The sequence below is a fragment of the Podarcis filfolensis genome, assembly GCF_964270895.1.
Source record: "Podarcis filfolensis genome assembly, chromosome: 13".
Classification (NCBI taxonomy): domain Eukaryota; kingdom Metazoa; phylum Chordata; class Lepidosauria; order Squamata; family Lacertidae; genus Podarcis; species Podarcis filfolensis.
Genome location: NC_139615.1, coordinates 22,057,162 through 22,074,427, shown reverse-complemented (window position 1 = coordinate 22,074,427; position 17,266 = coordinate 22,057,162). Strand labels below are relative to the sequence as shown.

At 41.7% G+C, this 17,266-nt stretch overlaps 2 protein-coding genes across 2 annotated transcripts in view; one reads left to right on the top strand and one right to left on the bottom strand.

The window, feature by feature from the left end:
- Window positions 1-17,266, top strand: part of LOC310746597 (erythroblast NAD(P)(+)--arginine ADP-ribosyltransferase-like) — a 420,131-nt gene that overhangs the window by 244,526 nt on the left and 158,339 nt on the right. The window lies entirely within an intron of this gene.
- The window catches only part of LOC310747381 (vomeronasal type-2 receptor 26-like), a gene marked incomplete at both ends in the record, with an annotated part of 72,159 nt that continues 60,666 nt past the window's right edge, over window positions 5,774-17,266 (bottom strand). The window contains 4 exons of the mRNA XM_083581744.1: window positions 5,774-6,675; window positions 8,192-8,318; window positions 8,646-8,873; window positions 9,168-10,022. Of these exons, the coding sequence (XP_083437870.1) occupies window positions 5,774-6,675; window positions 8,192-8,318; window positions 8,646-8,873; window positions 9,168-10,022 (2,112 nt within the window). The remainder of the gene's footprint in view (window positions 6,676-8,191; window positions 8,319-8,645; window positions 8,874-9,167; window positions 10,023-17,266) is intronic.

Here is a 17,266-nt window from a genome sequence, read left to right as displayed (position 1 = left end):
CTATGTGTATCCTCAAAGTTTTCGAGGCTCAACCTAGGCCATGAAGGTGTGTTAAGTACTGCAGAACGTTTTCTGTGGAGGGTGTAACATTAGTGGAAAGGGAGGATACTTTGGACCTGAACCCCATGAAATCACACCAGACCTTCTTATATGATCTAAGCGTAGAGGGTGCGACAGATGCTAATACTCCCTTAACCACTTCACGTCTCCAAGGTTCCACAGGTGCTCCGGAACAGGTTCTGGCAGTGGCTGAGCCCTGGGAGCTAATGCTCGGAAGCGAGGCACTGGAGGACGAATGATCGGAGTAGGCGTGACACCCTCTCGGAACGCGATGACTGCTTAGCCAGTATGTTGACCACCGCCTGGTTATCAGTTCTGAAGCACACCCGGCGATTCTGGAACTCCTCAGTCCAAATGTGAACAGCCACAACTAAGGGGAAAAAACTCCAGAAAAGTGAGATCCCGCTTGATACTTGCCACTCTGCTGGCCATTGTTGAGCACACCAGCGTCCCCTAAAGAATAAACTGAAGCCCAAGGACCCAGCGGCATCAGTGAACCTGGAAATCTGAGGACAGGTTGAGGATTTCCTGCCATAAGGAGACTCCATTGTAGCGTTCCAGAAACGTGATCCAGATCTCAAGGTCTGTCTTAACTGATTTTGGGAGTCTTACCCTGTGGTGCGGTTTGTTTGTTTGTTTGTTTGTTATTTTATTTTATTTTTTAAGGTTAGGTATGCACCCAGGCCCCAAGACTCATTTTGTATCATGACTTTTAAACTTCTGATTTTTTTCTGAGTCACTTGGTGCTCTCTGTGCTGAATCTGAAGGGGGATGGCACACAGACTAACTGAATGTGGATGTTCATTATGCACTGTATCATAGTATAGTACAGTGATTATAAAAATATCTGCTTGAGTATACGTTTTCATCATGTGTAAAACTCATAAGGAATAAACAAATAGTTCTATATTGTGATCAAGTAACTCCTAGAATAAAATTGTAAGTTTTAGCTTCAGAAAACCAGTTGCTTCTAGCTAACATCCTGTTGCCAATGTAGCTAAAATTTTAGCACTTTTGATTGTTAGTTGATAACAAGATTGTTAGTATGACAAGAGATTGGTGGGATGCTCTCCTACAGATTTCCAAAACTGTTGTACTACAGACACAGCCAGGACATTCCAGACACAGCCAGGACATTCCAGAACAATTCTATCTGATACTGTAAATGTCAGGTTTCAGTTTCACTCTAGCTAGAAAGAACTGCTACATATGCAACATGTTCTAGAAGATTGCCAAAGGTGAGCTCTTGGCCAAAGCGTTATCCACTTCAGTGAAGTGTTATTTCTCACAAAACTAGCAATTTGTTTACTAACTATACATGTTCCCTAATATGGTTAATGATGCGATTCCAACTGTTGGGCTTAAAGGCTTACTAGATTCTAGGACTAAGGACTAAATCATTATTGCACTTCTTTGCAATTTTGCCCACAGCTGCCCTGCTCATTGGGAGAACAGGAAATGGATCTGGAACACTTCAAAGCAGTACCATTGCTCCCATGTGTCTTCCTGTTTGGGCTGTCATTTTGTTAAAGCTGTGGTCTTGCTCTTGTAGTTGATCTGGGAGAAAAAGGCAGGTTCCCCAGGAAAAATTAATTCCTGTATGAGGTGTTATGGAATGATACATTTGGTTGCCTAATAATCTCAAAAGGGGGGTGGGTCTGGGAAGGGGTGCCTCTGTCCTGGAGACCAAGCAGGGGCTAAGTGGCGGCCCTGTTGGGTTCATCCCAATTAGCTGTATGCCATAGTGTGACTCCAGAGGCGGAGCTAGCTGCTCTGGCACCCGGAGTGGCACACATGGTGTGCACCCAGGGGTGGGGCTAGCTACCCGTGGGGTGAGGCGAGCGTCCTTTCCCTTACTGACTTCTGATTAGGAGAGTCCTTCGTGGTTAAGGAGCCAACTGCTGGGATTCTGAAACCCTCTGAGAAACCCTTCCAAAGATAGGATGCTGCACTTCCGTCCGGATGGATAGACAAGAGGTTGAGGAGAGGAGAAAGCGAATTGGAGAAAATGCTAGACGACGGGACGACGAAAAGTGAGGCCGGAAGGCTGGTGCCGCAGCAATTTAGGCTGCTAAACACGCCCCCTCGCAGGCACCTGGTTGGGTGCCTGCTCGTGGGTGTGGGCGCCAGCCAGGTGAGTGGGAGGCAGGGGGCTAATGCCCCCTGCTTGAGGCGGAGTCCGGCTCCTGACCACAACCACTCCCCTCTCTTGCAGGAGGAGAGTCTTTCCAGATGCTCTCCTCAGACTTTAATGAATTTATCCAACCCTATGTACTTGTTCTTTATTTGTCCTTCTGTTACAATTGCACGTTTGAAATTGTTTGGACCTTCTCTGACTTTGTGTTTACAGTCCTTATCCAAACTCTGTGGAGAAGTGATGTGAGTTGTGTTCTGTTTTAGACATGTCTGCATTTACTACAGGGGTGTGGGGCCTTCTTCAGCCAGATGGCCACACTCCCATCTGGGCAATCTTTTGGGAGCCAGAGGCAAAAGAGAGCACAGCAGTTAATGTAAATATTATTTTTGTACAATAGGCTGGTTTTTATATACATTCACACACCCCTCTTGACCCTCCATCAAGGTAAGCAAGAGGCATTATCAGGCTTCAGAGACACATTCAAGCCAGGCAAAAACAAAAAAAGAAGGGCGTGTGAGGAGTGTGTCCTTAGAAGCAAGACCTTTTACAGCCACCTCAGTATATCCTGAAGTTGGCAATTGCTGTCCTAGATCCTCTGACCTAGAATTGGGGACAGGTTGAGGGCATGGAATTGATTTTACAGCTCCAATGACACAGCATGGGGAATTAGATAAAAGTAATGGCTCATATTAAGATAGAATACATGTGCCGGTTTCTTCTGAAACTGATAGGCTGCCCAGAGAGACTTGTTTCACTATGATAGTAACATCTTCACTTCATTAACAGTTGTAGGGGAAGGAGAAGAGGTACAATGTTCCTCTCCCATTTGGGAAAGATCTCCTCCATGCTACCCCATGCTGGCCCAATGTTGTGGGCCCAGGCACAATGGAGCCAATGGCAGAGGGAGTGCACATACAACACAAGATGAAATGTGGCCACAACTTTATTGATTACAGATGTCAGAAGGCTTGATGTAGGCATTGGAGGTATATCCTGAAATCAATGAGCCAAATTGCTGGTTGATGGTTAGATGATGGGGTTCAGCAAGATTAATGGTTACCCTTTGAATTGCACTGCATCTGGGTTACCTACCAAGATCACCATGAGGGGATACTAAAACCTATCAGCCATGAGTATCTGCACATATAGCACTCTTAGACATTTCTTCTAAAAAATCAAGTAGCAATCATCTGAGGAGGAGGGGGCTTGTCTAGCAGAATGTAGGTGGGCAGACACACTGGGTGAAATGTGTGTGTCTCAGCTCTACTTGCAAAAAATCTCTGAGACATGTTTACTTGAACATACACCTATGCAAAATTTCTCAATATATCTCTGCCATATCAACAGGGGAGCAGAATGAAGTGGGCATAATAAATTCAGTCTCAAAGTTCTTCAACTAGGCCCAACTAGGCCCTTTATGTAGCATAAAGAGGGAATGGTGCAACACAGAAAAACAGAATATGATGATATAATAAAGATAACCTTTACCAAAAAATATAGGTGATAGAGATAGATAGCTGATAGATAGATAGACAGACAGACAAATAGATGATAGATGATAGAAGATGATAGATAACACTGGGCAACAATTTTTTACTTTTTGAATGTTGTCTAGATTTCTACAACTGATTTAGGGTATTCTTGCACTGCTGAATCATCCGTTTCTCTCCATCAGGTCAGGTTTACTGTAAACTGAATGGTGGGCATTGATAAAGGTAAGCACACATAAATTGCATGTTGCTTCACCATTTTTCAAACTTCAGGGCTTGAACTTCCGTTTCTTGGAACTCCTGGAATGCTCAGCGGCAGGGAGGTCTCTCTTCAGAGTCCAACAGTAGTCAGCCATCATGACTGTGTCCCAGCGACCCTGATACCTGGTCTCCATCTCTTTCATGTCCTGATGGAATCTCTCCCCCTGCTTGTCACTCATTGAACCCTGGTTCTCAGGAAACCGGTCCATATGTGAAAATAGGTAGTGCATCTTGACACTCATGTTGCAGCCCAGGTTTCTGAAAGCAGTCAGCATGTTGTTGACAAGTTCTGCGTAGTTTCTGGCCTTATTGTTGCCAAGAAAGTTCTTCACTACCAGAACAAATACCTTCCACGCTTCCAGTTCCACTTCGTTCATTGACTTTCCGAACTCTGGATCTCCGATGAGCTGACAGATCTGAGGACCATCAAAGATGCCAGCTTTCAACTTCTCCATGGTCAATCCTGGAAAAGCCTGGCTCAAGTAAGTGAAGCAGTCACCATCCTTGTCCAGAGCCTTGGTGAACTGTTTGATTAAGCCGAGCTTGATGTGCAGCGGTGGGAAGAGTATTCTGTCTCTGTCCACCAGAGGGTCGTTGATGACGTTCCTTTCTTTGCAAGGCACCAATTCCTCCCGCACAGGCCAGTCCTTCTTCGTGTAATGCTGAGCACGGTCCCTACTATCCCACATGCACAGAAAACATGGGTACTTGGTGAAGCCAGACTGCTGTCCCAACAAAAAGTTCACCATCTTCAGGTCAACACAAATAAACCACTTATGCTGATCATAACCAATTTTCTCCAGCACACACATCACCGCTTCATAGTTCTCCCTCAGTGTACTCGAATGAGCCAGGGGTATAGAGGCAAACTGGTTGCCGTTGTGTAGCAGAACACATTTCAGTGATCGCTTGCTGCTGTCAATGAACAGTCTCCAATCTTTGGGTTCGTACTGTGGCACTCCAAGCTTGAGCAGAAGCTGCACAATAGCTGCACAATACATCAAGTCCTTCTCTTCCAAGAAAAAATGGAGGTACTCTTGATGACTGTTGCGGAAGAAGCTGATGCGAGCACTGTCAGAGAGGAGGTTTTTTCCCTTCAATCTGGATGCCAACAGTTTGGCAGAGTCCTTTGACAAGCTGAGGTCGCGAACTAGATCATTCAACTCCTTTTGGGAAAATGGATGTGGAGCATCATCTTCAAGAACCACTTCTTCTTCTTCATGTCCTTCAACACTGGAGGCATCTTCGTCCCTAATGTCAGGAAGTTCTCTGAAGATAGGCACTGGAATTTCATCACAATGAGCTACAGGATGACGTGCTGATTGAAGATCAGGATACTTCGTGGGGCAGCTGCCCCATTAACTTAGTTTTGATCCCCCAACTTTATGCTTTGCCGCACCAATTTATGGAAGATTTCGAGGTTTTATGACTTCAAACTGATCCCCTTTCGACATAATCACCCAGAACTATCGGACCTGAATACTTCTTGTCATTAAAATAATCATTTCCAATCAAAATAATTATTCGACATGGCATTTTACCCCCACCAACTTCTTCTAAAATGCTCCACACAAGCGTACATGTGAACAAAAACGTAACAAAACGACATGTGGCCATAGCTCAAAAACTTGACCTGATTGAGCAAAACCAATGTGATTTTTGGATTCAGCGCATCAGATTCGTCCTAAATCAACTGAAAAAACACAGACAACAAATTTGTTGTTGACCAGTGTAATAGATAGATGATAGATAGATTATAGATAGATAGATAGAGATATAGATGATAGATAGATTTGGAGCAGAATGAAGAAATAGATATATGCTTTCATTTTATTTTCCTTATTAATTGCTCCTTGTTGTTTAGCTCAGGTCTCAAAATAATGACATAACATTTAGGAGAAAAAATGCAGCACAGTAACCCAGAACTGGAAGACAAGATGGAGAAGATTTCCACAGCTACCATGTATTTCCCTTTGGTGCTCAGGTAGGTTGGAACAAAGGATAACCATACACTGCAAAACACCAACATGCTGAAAGTGATAAATTTGGTTTCATTGAAACTGTCAGGTAATTTTCTAGCCAGGAAAGCCACAATGAGGCTGACGATGGCCAGGAAACCCATATAGCCCAAGACACAATAAAACATGGTAGCTGAACCTTCATTACATTCTAGTATGATTTCTGTCTTTGCTGAGTGCATGTCTTTGTCTGGGAAAGGAGGGGAAGTACTTAACCAAAGAGTACATATGGCAACTTGAAGAAAGGAGCAGGAAAGGATGATAGAATTTGTCAACCTTTTCCCTATCCATTTTCTCATTTTTGAACCTGGCTTGGTTGCCATAAATGCCATAACCACGGTGATGGTTTTTGCCAAAATGCTGGAAAGGGCCACAGAGAATATGAAAGCAAACAGTGATTGTCTGAGAAGGCAGATCACATTTCCAGGCTTTCCAATAAAGAGTAAGGAGCTGAGGCAGCAAAGGAGGAGGGAGATGAGCAGGATGTAGGTGAGGTTCCGGTTGTTGGCTTTAACTATTGGGGTCTCTTTGTGCTTCATAAAAATCCCAAGAACTAAAACAGTGATCAAGGAAAAAGCAATAGTCAAGATTGCTAAGATGATCCCTAAATCTTCTTTGTAAGAGAGGAAACTTAGAACTTTAGCAATGCATTTAGTTTGGCCCTTGTTTGGATATTGGTCTTCTGGACATTTGATACAGGCATCCATATCTGAAAAAAGTGAAGAGTGTTGAAGAAGTCGACCAATTTCTTTCCAAAGCAGTCAGCTCTGAGAGCAAGGGATAGTTCTCCATTTGTGTTATTATAGTTATTTGAATCACTCTAGGAGAAAGGACTTCCATATTTCCACAGGATGACAAGGTTGCAGTGGCATAGCGTGGGTTGTCAGCACCCGGGGCAAGGCAAGTAATTTGCGCCCCCAAACCCGTGGATTTGCGCCCCCTAACCCGTGGATTTGCGCCCCCTAACCCATGGATTTGCCCTAACCCCAGATGTTGCGCCCGGTGCGGCCCGCCCCCCTGCACCCCCCACGCTACGCCACTGCAAGGTTGTCATAAATCATCATTTTAAACACTCTTGCAGTACTTTGTAGTTTTAACAATATGCTTGCTAAAACTCCTATCTGTAGTTTTAACAAGCATATTTTTGTTGGTGGCAGTCTGCCCCCATAAACACTCTATCCTCAACATTTTACAACACCTGTAGCATCTACAGAACTTCTGTTAGCCCCACATAGAGCACATTGGAATAGCTAGATATTGAGGTTACTAGTGCATAAATATTTGTGGTCATATTATTCCTATCCAAGAAAATTGATAATTAAAATATCAGCTGCAAATTTTCAAGCTACCAGAGTTGGACCCAGGAGCACCCCTAAATGACAAACCTATTATTTCAGAGTGAGCCATCCAGAATACAGAATAGACCAATCTCCCATATATGGGAATCACCTACATACAGTGCTTTGTTCTTCCCAGGGTTCAATCTCACTTTGTGGACTGTCATCACTTTGGCAAGGAAATAGTTCAGATCATATACAGCTTATCCTGAATTAGACTTTATGGAGAAATACAGCTGTGTGTCATTAGCATACTGATGACACTTTGCCCAAACTCCTAATTACCAGTCCTAGCAGCTTCATGGGCCTCAACACAGGGGACAAGGACACCATAGAACAAGGACCATGCTGTTATCGGGACATAACTCTTTAGGTAGGTTAGAGATACTCCTCCATCTGCCCCACCACACCTTCTTCACCATATTCCCAAGATGATAATATTCATGTCCAGAAAGTAGTCATTATAGGGTCTAAGGTGGGCTTCGACAGAAATGGATGCACCACCATAGGTTTAAGGTCAATTGCAACAATTCCATCACACAGAGACATGTTCACCCCACCTGAGATCCATCTAGTCAACCCTCTGTCTAATTGTCCTTCACCAGCTAGGAAGGACACATACCAAGTGAGCAAGCTGCTCATCACATCATTGCAAGGGTTCACAACATCAGGCCACATACACTGAAATACTCATTCAATATTTGATCCTATGGGTTGCAACAACAATATTTTTTAATGTATTATTACATTTATATACTCCCTTTCAACCTATAAAATTTGTATTGCAAACTACTTTTAAAAGTATTCAGGGCATATGCATTCTCCAAATATAACCATTATGTTGTGTTATGAAAATGTTTTGGTATCACTATACATTGTGCCTCTTACCCTTCTTGACAGAGATCATCCCTTCTGGACACTGAATGCAATCATAGCAACAAAATTTCTCTCCCTCTTTCTTCTTCCTGCTATAGCCAGGGCAACAGTTGTCATTGCACACAGAAACAGGCAGCACCTAAGTGGAATCATAAATGGAAGATGAGCAATAAGAGATTAGCTTTCCTCATTCATCAGTCAACTACCATCTGATTTGAATCATGTGATAGGGGAATGAGGACAAAGCATTTGGCACAGCTTTGTATCACTCTTCCCACTGCTTGGGAGATAAATGTGTGCAGTGGGGAGCCATCTGAATGAATGTCTACCTGCATCAGCCATGACTGCTCTGTGCATGTTCCAGAATTCAACATGAATAGAGAAGGCTGTCCACTACAGCAAATTAGTTCCTTGGTGTTTTCTAGGAACTACAGTATAAACTCAAGTATTTGCTGGTAAATTTCACCTGATTAAAACTTGGATGCCATTCAATTTGGTCATCATGAATGGTTAATTCCTTGCCAGAAGGAGCCTGAGGTTCCAGTCTTCCAACTTTTACTCTAACAACAGATCCATTGGGGAACATCAACCAGTTTGTAACATCAAAACCTGCGACTATTTCTCGATTACTGTCAAAGCGCACAATGTCTCCAGCACTGTTATTAAATAAGATGCTCTTAAGAAAATGATGGATCTATGTTAAAAGAGGAACAAAAGATGGAGTTAATTTTGAAATTATTTCAGGGAGCTTCACAAAGATATGTCATATTTGAACAGTAGATGTAATGATTTGCTCCCTCTGTCTGCCATGTCCATCCATTTGATTCCAGGGATGGCCATTGGTTTTAAAACACTAGAGTCTTACCTCTAACCAAAAAGAAATCTGCATGCATTTTAATGTAACTGATTTATGCAAACTTACACTTCCTTCTCCCTCTGGTTCCAAAGCTAGGCTACTTTTTAAACAAAAGTATTGATGTGTATTTACCTGCCACAGTTGCATGTTCCGAAATGTCCATCTCTCTCCCAATCTTCTGTGTTTGGAGTTCAGTTTGTATATGGCCTGCAAAGCATGTGCCACAGCATAGACAGCATTGTAGACATTGTAGCTGTGGCCAGTCATGTGCATTTCAAACAGAATCCCAGGAAGGCTCTCCAGTGTCTCCTCTCCAGTACAGATTTTCTTCTCCTCTTCCTCCTGCTCCTTAGAGGCTTTGAATGAACAAGTAAATGCCTGTTCCCAGAAGTCCTTTATAAAACCATCTTTTTTGGCCCAGAAAGGTTTTAACATCTGAATGAACTTTTGGAATCCTAATAGCTTATTTGCATGAACTGTAAAGGATATGGAACCATGGAAAGTCTGTATTTCCCAATTCTTCTGAACAGACAGTGATGCAAAATCCCAGTGGGATGTAATAATCCATACTTTACCCAGAGGTGGATATTCCATTAAGGGTGCTACAAGTAGCATTAATCTCAAAACCTGAAAGGACGGAGGCTCTCCATAAATAAAAAATACTCTGGGGTTTTGCTCAAAGACAATTGCATAATTTACTAAATGCTGTAAACCATAGTCCACCATCTCATCCACATAATTCCATTTTGGTATTCTTACTATGAATGCATAACAGATGCCATTCTGGGAAAGCATTGGCACAATTGCCTGTAAAAACCTGTCTCCTTTGTCATCATCCACAGCCACGAGCCCAATCCATGTCCATCCAAAATGCTGAAGTAACCGTGCAACTCCTATATGCTGGTAGGTTTCATCTGGGACCATCTGGTACAAAAATGGAAATAGAAGTTTTGTACCTTGTTGTGGCAAAAATGATCCATAGGTGAGCTGAAATCAAATGCATAAGCATTTTTTAAAAGGATGACAAGATCATTCTTAATTATTGAATCACAGAGGTGCAGGAGTTATTTGGGTCATGTGAGAAGGACCACACTCTCTCCACTTAGCCTATTCTGGTGCACACTAAATCCACAAAGTTCTTTCAAACTTCCCTTAAATGGGTTATTATCCATTTTAGATTCATTACCCTTCTCTGAACTCATTTCCTGAAATAAAGATTCTGTACCAGAGAGGTGAAATCTCCATATCCCCATGCACACAGCTTACTTGTGGAGTCTTTTGGGTTGCTGAAATGATGGCAATATTGGCAGAGATTTCAGAGATGCATCCTCCAATGAGAGCTATCAGATTGTTCTGATTGTCACAAATGAAGTTGGGGACAAACCTATGTTGTGTGGAGTGAAGGTTCAGGGTAGCTTTATACGTCATTCTTGCAGTGTAGTAACTATTGAGGATGTGGAATCCTAGAGATATATTTGATAAGATGTTGGGATTCTCATTGATCTCTTTGACAGCAAATGCTAAGGCCAGTATATGCTGGTAGTTCTTTGGCACAGATCTGTAATAAGAGTAACAGCTGTTTAATAAAATTACAACTTTTTTTTGGTATTCTTCGTCCTTGCTCATCTGCAGGCACCCAAGCCACTTTTGTGACACTAGAAAGTAAATAAAGAAGAGCATTCATTAATAATAATGGTCTGCACATATTAAAAATTGGGTGAGAGATAAATAATATTGCCTTACATGGGTTCGTTAATCAAGATCTGTGTGGGCTGTTCCATGAAACTGAGATGGTTATAGAGGAAGACAACCTGAGAAACAATGACACCAATGATAAGATTTCCTGGCTGGTAAAATTCATGAGGAATAGGGACTGGATCATCCAATATGCTGCAGTTAATAGAATGTGTCTTACATACAGAATGACACAGCAGTGCAAGCAGCAACACGATTACTAGCATGATCCTGGTGAGAAAATTTTGCCTCCAAACATAGATTCCCATGCTTCCAAATGCAGCATTGCATGTAACTGTTAGTAGTTTTGCTACATCGTTGAATGCTGAATGATATTGTTGCTAAACAGGTTTACCACATGTCTAGTTAGGGAATCAGTGCGTGCTCCGAGATCCTGGTTGTATGTTTATAAATATCATCTTATCTGTCTGTGTCCCCAAACACTGCATTTCTTGTATATCCTCATTTCATTGTGTAAAGAGGAGTGTTTGAAATCAACATACAGATATCTTTATGCATCATGAGCAAAGAAACCAAAACTGTAACTTTAACCCTCAATCTGTATTTCAAAGGAATGGAATGTACATGTTATTATTTCCAAAGCCCAGCCTATCCCTAGATCAAATTTAGAGTAACACAAGGGTTTTATAGTTCTCTTCAAATGCTGACTATTGATCTTGCTTACAGGCTCTGGAATCTCCAGTGGGCCAGAGGATAGAAAGCAGTAATTTTCTGAGTGATAAGAATAATTATTATTTCACCAATGTGCTGTTGGCCTTTGAGGTTGCATCATTCTTGACTAGGAAGTTATTTTTTTCCCTAAATTTTGCTGCTATACTTCTTTGAGAGATTATATGTAGCACATAGCTGAGTAAGTGCAGGACTACAATTCAGTTCCCTCGTGATTCCTATTTCACATAATGTGAATGGACTCTCCTACCTTGGAGGTTTTTATGCAGAGGTTGGATGGCCATCTACCATGGATGCTTTAGCTGAGATTCCTGCATTGCAGGGGGTTGGACTGGATGACCCTTGGGTCCCTTCCAACACTATGATTCTATGATTGTGTGAATGCTCCAGTTTAAAATCACAGCCTGAGGAATTTTATCATGTTTATGGCTCCATGTTCTTTAACAAATCCCTTTCCAATTTTGTTTGTCCTACTTATTGTTAATATTATGACAATTATTAATTTGCCTTAGTAAAATATATTTGGCTATACAGTACTATCATGATTTGATTTTCTTGACTGGGCAGGGTGACCTAAAGGTGTGGATGGTTAAATTGATCTCCTTTTCATGATCTTAGGGGTAACAGCAACCTTCCCTCTTTGCAAATTTGGTGGAGATGTTAAGTTTTCTCCTGACATATGCTATAGGACTTAGGAGGGGGGAGTTCTGTCCAACATACGTTGCTCTTCTGTTGAAACCTTAACTGATGTGCAGAATGCAGTGCTGACCCAGAAAATTGAGACAATTAATCATGAGTGCCCTCACCCACTTAAACATTTTGAGAGCATTCCCCAGAACTGAAAATTATGAAGTGAACTGAGAGACTGTTTATAGACCCTGACACACACCTGGAGTTTATATTATATATGATTTTTTTTATTATTAATTGGATTTATATGCCACCTTTCTGTTGAGGCACCTGAAGTGGTGAGCAATTTGAACATTAAAACAGACACATTATATAAGCTGAAGATTGACAGAGTCCTTGCATGCCAACTGGGAGCTGATGATATAGGTGCTTCTTGCTTCTTCCTTGCCTCATGGCACACAGTTCTTTAGCAGTCCCAGGGAAGTTGGGGTGGGACCTGCGTCAAAAGTTATGAAAAGTAAGGTGGTATGCTAGGGGGGTTTATGGTGATAGGGCAGGAGATAAGCTAGCCACCCTTTGTTTCCAATTGTTATAAATGGTCTGCGTGAATTTATTGAGGAGTTTTAACTTCAATCTAAATTTATGCTTCAATAATGGAAAAGCAGAAAATGGAACACCCTCATTTCTTTTAGATTCTAATCCAATTCCGTCTGGAAAATTAGGAATAGTATGATGGAAGTGATTTGACAGATAATATGTTACTAAATTGGAATAGGCCCCAGTCATCTTCTTCAGGAAAATACAAATTTGGCTTGTTTTTACGGGGCTTCTTTTTCTGAGCAAATCTAAAAGTTTTGTACAGCAATAGATTTTGCAATAGATTTTCTGACATCCAAAGTAGAATTGTTTGAAATAGAAAGCTTACTTTTGGAAAAATAATCATTTTGGTGACATTAATCTATCTATGATAGAAAAACTCTCTCTTTTTTCTGGCACTGAATATCATTGAGTATCATCTGCCAAACTAGGCTGTATTTATCCTTTCTAGTAATTTGGATGTCAGGCTTGGGTTTCTCACACACACACACAAAATGACTCCGGCAGTTAATTATTTCAGATTTATTTGTCAATTAAGAAGCCTCAGTTGGAGTTCAGCTAATTTCAGTCCTCCTCTGATGACACAGTTGCTGGAACTGAGGTCTGCCCCCTTTTCCCCCAACAGGAAAAACGCCACCTTCTCTTCCTGTTAGTTTTGTGCTTCTCAGTTAATCTCGTGAGTCCACGAGATCGGGGAGATTGCACTCCCACTATTTCTGTCGGTATCACTATCTGACCTTTGTAGCTGCATTTCTGCATTTGTGCCTCTTTGTGTACAAATGTCAAATTCCTGTGGCTGACTGATTCTCCCCACTCTCACCTCCAAGTAGAGTTAACCTAGTAGTATCTTTTCTGTGAGGGATCAAGGGGCTAAAACACAAGTTCTACAACCTTTGTAGGAAAAAGAAACTTGTTCACTATGATAGCAATGTCTTCTATATGAACAATTATGGGGGATGGAACACAGGTAGTGTTCCTCTCTCATTTGGGAAAGATCTCTCAACTGCTACCCAGGGGCAGCCCACCCATGAGTGGGGTGAAACAGCCATCTCAGGTAGCAGAAGCCCATGAGGCAGTGCCCCTGTGGATGCCCAAACTCCACCACTGTCACCACCACTGGCAGAGAAGCAGAGCCAGTATTGGCACCAATTTCCGATGAGATCTCATGAGATTTTACCAAAATCTTGCGAGATCACACAGGGAGTGAGATATCTCATGACATGTTGGTGAGACCTTATGAGATCTTACAGGAAATAGGTGCCGATGCTGGCCAAGGAGGTGACAGAGCAGGTCGAATGGCAGAACCAGCAGCACTTCCCATTTTACCTCAAGTAGTGAAATGGGATGCACCACCCATGATGCTAAATAACTGTACACTAGGCACCAAAGCTAGATATTTCTCCTCAGAAATCAAGTAGCTGTCACCCAGAGTGTGGAGCGACTGGACTAGTAGAATGAAGGTGGACAAGCACTTTGGGTGACATGGGTCTGTCTCAGCTCTATTTGCAAGAATTCTCTGAGGGATGCTTGCTTAAACAAGCACCTATGCTTGTAGAAAGAAGAAGTGGACATAATAACATTCATGACAATGTTATCCATATAGCTTGTTTTCTCTAGATCTATTATACTATTCATTCTCTCAGTTATTCAGCTGGACTCTAACACAATGATGTAGCATTTAGAGGAAAAGATGCAACCCAAAAGGCCAGAATGTGGTGATGTAATGCAAATGACTTATACAGCAAAGTAAATATATGTATATTCAGGAGCAAAATGTAGTTGGGGACATAAGTTTTCATTTTATTTTCCTTATTAATTGCTCCCTGTTATTCAGTTCAGGCCTCAGTGCAATAATGTAGCATTTAGGGAAAAAGATGCAGCCCAGTAACCCAGCACTGGATGATAAGATGGAGAATATTTCCACAGCTACCATGTATTTCCCTTTGGTGCTCAAGTACGTTGGAACAAAAGTCAGCCAAACACTGCAAAACACCAACATGCTGAAAGTGATAAATTTAGCCTCGTTGAAACTGTCAGGTAACTTTCTGGCCAGGAAAGCCATAATAAAGCTAATAAGGGCCAGGAAACCCATATAGCCCAAGACACAATAAAACATGGTAGCTGAACCTTCATTACATTCTAGTATGATTTCTGTCTTTGCTGAGTGCATGTCTTTGTCTGGGAAAGGAGGGGAAGTACTTAACCAAAGAGTACATATGGCAACTTGAAGAAAGGAGCAGGAAAGGATGATAGAATTTGTCAATCTTTTCCCTATCCATTTTCTCATTTTTGAACCTGGCTTGGTTGCCATAAATGCCATAACCACGGTGATGGTTTTTGCCAAAATGCTGGAAAGAGCCACAGAGAATATGAAAGCAAACAGTGATTGTCGGAGACGGCAGATCACATTTCCAGGCTTCCCAATAAAGAGTAAGGAGCTGAGGAAGCAAAGGAGGAGGGAGATGAGCAGGATGTAGGTGAGGTTCGGGTTGTTGGCTTTAACTATTGGGGTCTCTTTGTGCTTCATAAAAATTCCAAGAACTAAAACTGTGATAGATGAGAAAGCAATAGTCAAGATTGCTAAGATGATCCCTAAATCTAATTTGTATGACAGATAGGTTAGAACCTTGTGAATGCATCGAGTTTTGTCCTTGTTTGGGTATTGGTCTTCTGGACATTTCACACAGGCATCCATATCTGAAAAATGAAAAAGAATGGTTCAAATATTTCTATAGGTTGACATACATAATTATAGAAATTACAAATTCCAATAATCCATTTAGTGTAAAGCTTGCACCAGTAGCAAAACAAAAATGCATGTGATCCATTCATTTCTATAAGTTATCTGGAGGAAACACGCTAGTAGTTTATTATGCCCAACAAGATAACGTAGAAGGCAATGTACACGCATATTAAAAAGCCAAGTGCCACTCTTGTTATCTCAAAAGCTCAATGAAGCACAGCATTCATTAAAGATTCATTCATTAAAGATATGTTCTGAATAATTATAATTCATATATACAATAATTCAAATTGTGTGATAAATATTGACTCCTTACATACGTTCGTCAATCATTATCTGGGTAGGCTGCTCCATGAAAGAGAGGATGTTATAGAGAAAGAAGACCTAAGAAACAATCTCACCAATGACAATGTCTCCTGGCTGGTAAAATTCATGGGGAATAGGTAGGGGATCATCATGTATACTGCAATTAATAGAATGTAACTTGCATACTGTGTGACACAGTAATATAAGCAGCAACATCACCACCAGCAAGATCCTGTTGGTAAAACGTCCCTTCAAAAGCTGTGTTCCCATGATTCCAATTGCAGTATTCAGTCTGGCTGTTTTCAGCTTTCCTAGAGCCTTCAGTGAATGGTGGATGATATTGTTGCTACACAGATTTACAGCATGGCAGTTTAGGGAATCTGTGTGCCAGTATCCTGCTACTTTATTTCATTTTGTCTCTAGCCATTCATTTCCCTTTAACATTGTGTCTTCTTTATCTCTTCCATTTATCCTTTAAGGATGAGTGAAGATTTTTTGTTTTTTATCTTTAAACAACTTCCTATTTGTTTCTGCAGGTCAGGTGTTAGTAATATTGTTCTGGTGAGCAAAGGCACCAAAATGTAAACTTGTGAATTCTTAGCCTGTTTCCCGCAGATAATGTTATGCAAATTACAGGGCATGCGTGTTATTTTATATTGGTCAATGAGCTTCAGTTTTCCACAGTAAGAATCTAGGAAGTAGAAAATAAACTGGGCCAGCAGGAGAATGTATGAGGAACAGGGATAGTCACAGTATACTTCTTTTTGTTAAAGATCATGGTGGAATCATCTGGTGGAGACACACCCCAACATTTAAAAAGAAAGTGGTTATGCAAAAGAAGGAATATACCATACATATCCCAAGATCAACTTCTGAATGACACAAGAGTTTTATAGGTTTGTTTCTTAAGAAAATAGGCTTATTGTTGATTTTTCGTATAGGCTCTGGGTGTCCATGGCCTGATGGTTCCAGGATGCCTCTGCCCAGAATTAGAGTTATGTTCACCCACATATAATTAATATTCAGTATAATGTGAATGCCCTGGTTCAGAGTCTCACCCTGGGGCATTTGAGAATTAATTTCATCAAAATGGGACTTCCGGAGGCGGCGCCTCCGACAATGGCGGATTCCCTCTGATTCAGAGGGAGACAGCTCCGCAGAAATCGGGTCCTACCGCTGCAGCGAAGCGGGGACCCTTTGAAAACCACAGGCGGATGAAGCTTGCGGCCATGGGACTCGGCGGGCACCATTTGCGCCCCCCCCGTTCGGCAAAGGAACCCTACAAAGGGCTCCGGAGTGAGACGGGGGCTGGCATGGTGCTGAGAGTCAATCGCTACTTCTGCGGAGCGAAGCTGCACAGCTGTTGTCGGAGAGCGCTGTCCTTCTTCCTGTGACAATTCGGATTTTAAACAACAACCCATGAGTAGGACAATTGAAAATTTTGGATTAAAATATAGCCTTGAATTGGACCTGAAACGGGAGGTTGCAAAAAGGAAGTCCGCCTCCCGTCCTTTGTATAAAGATCAAAACA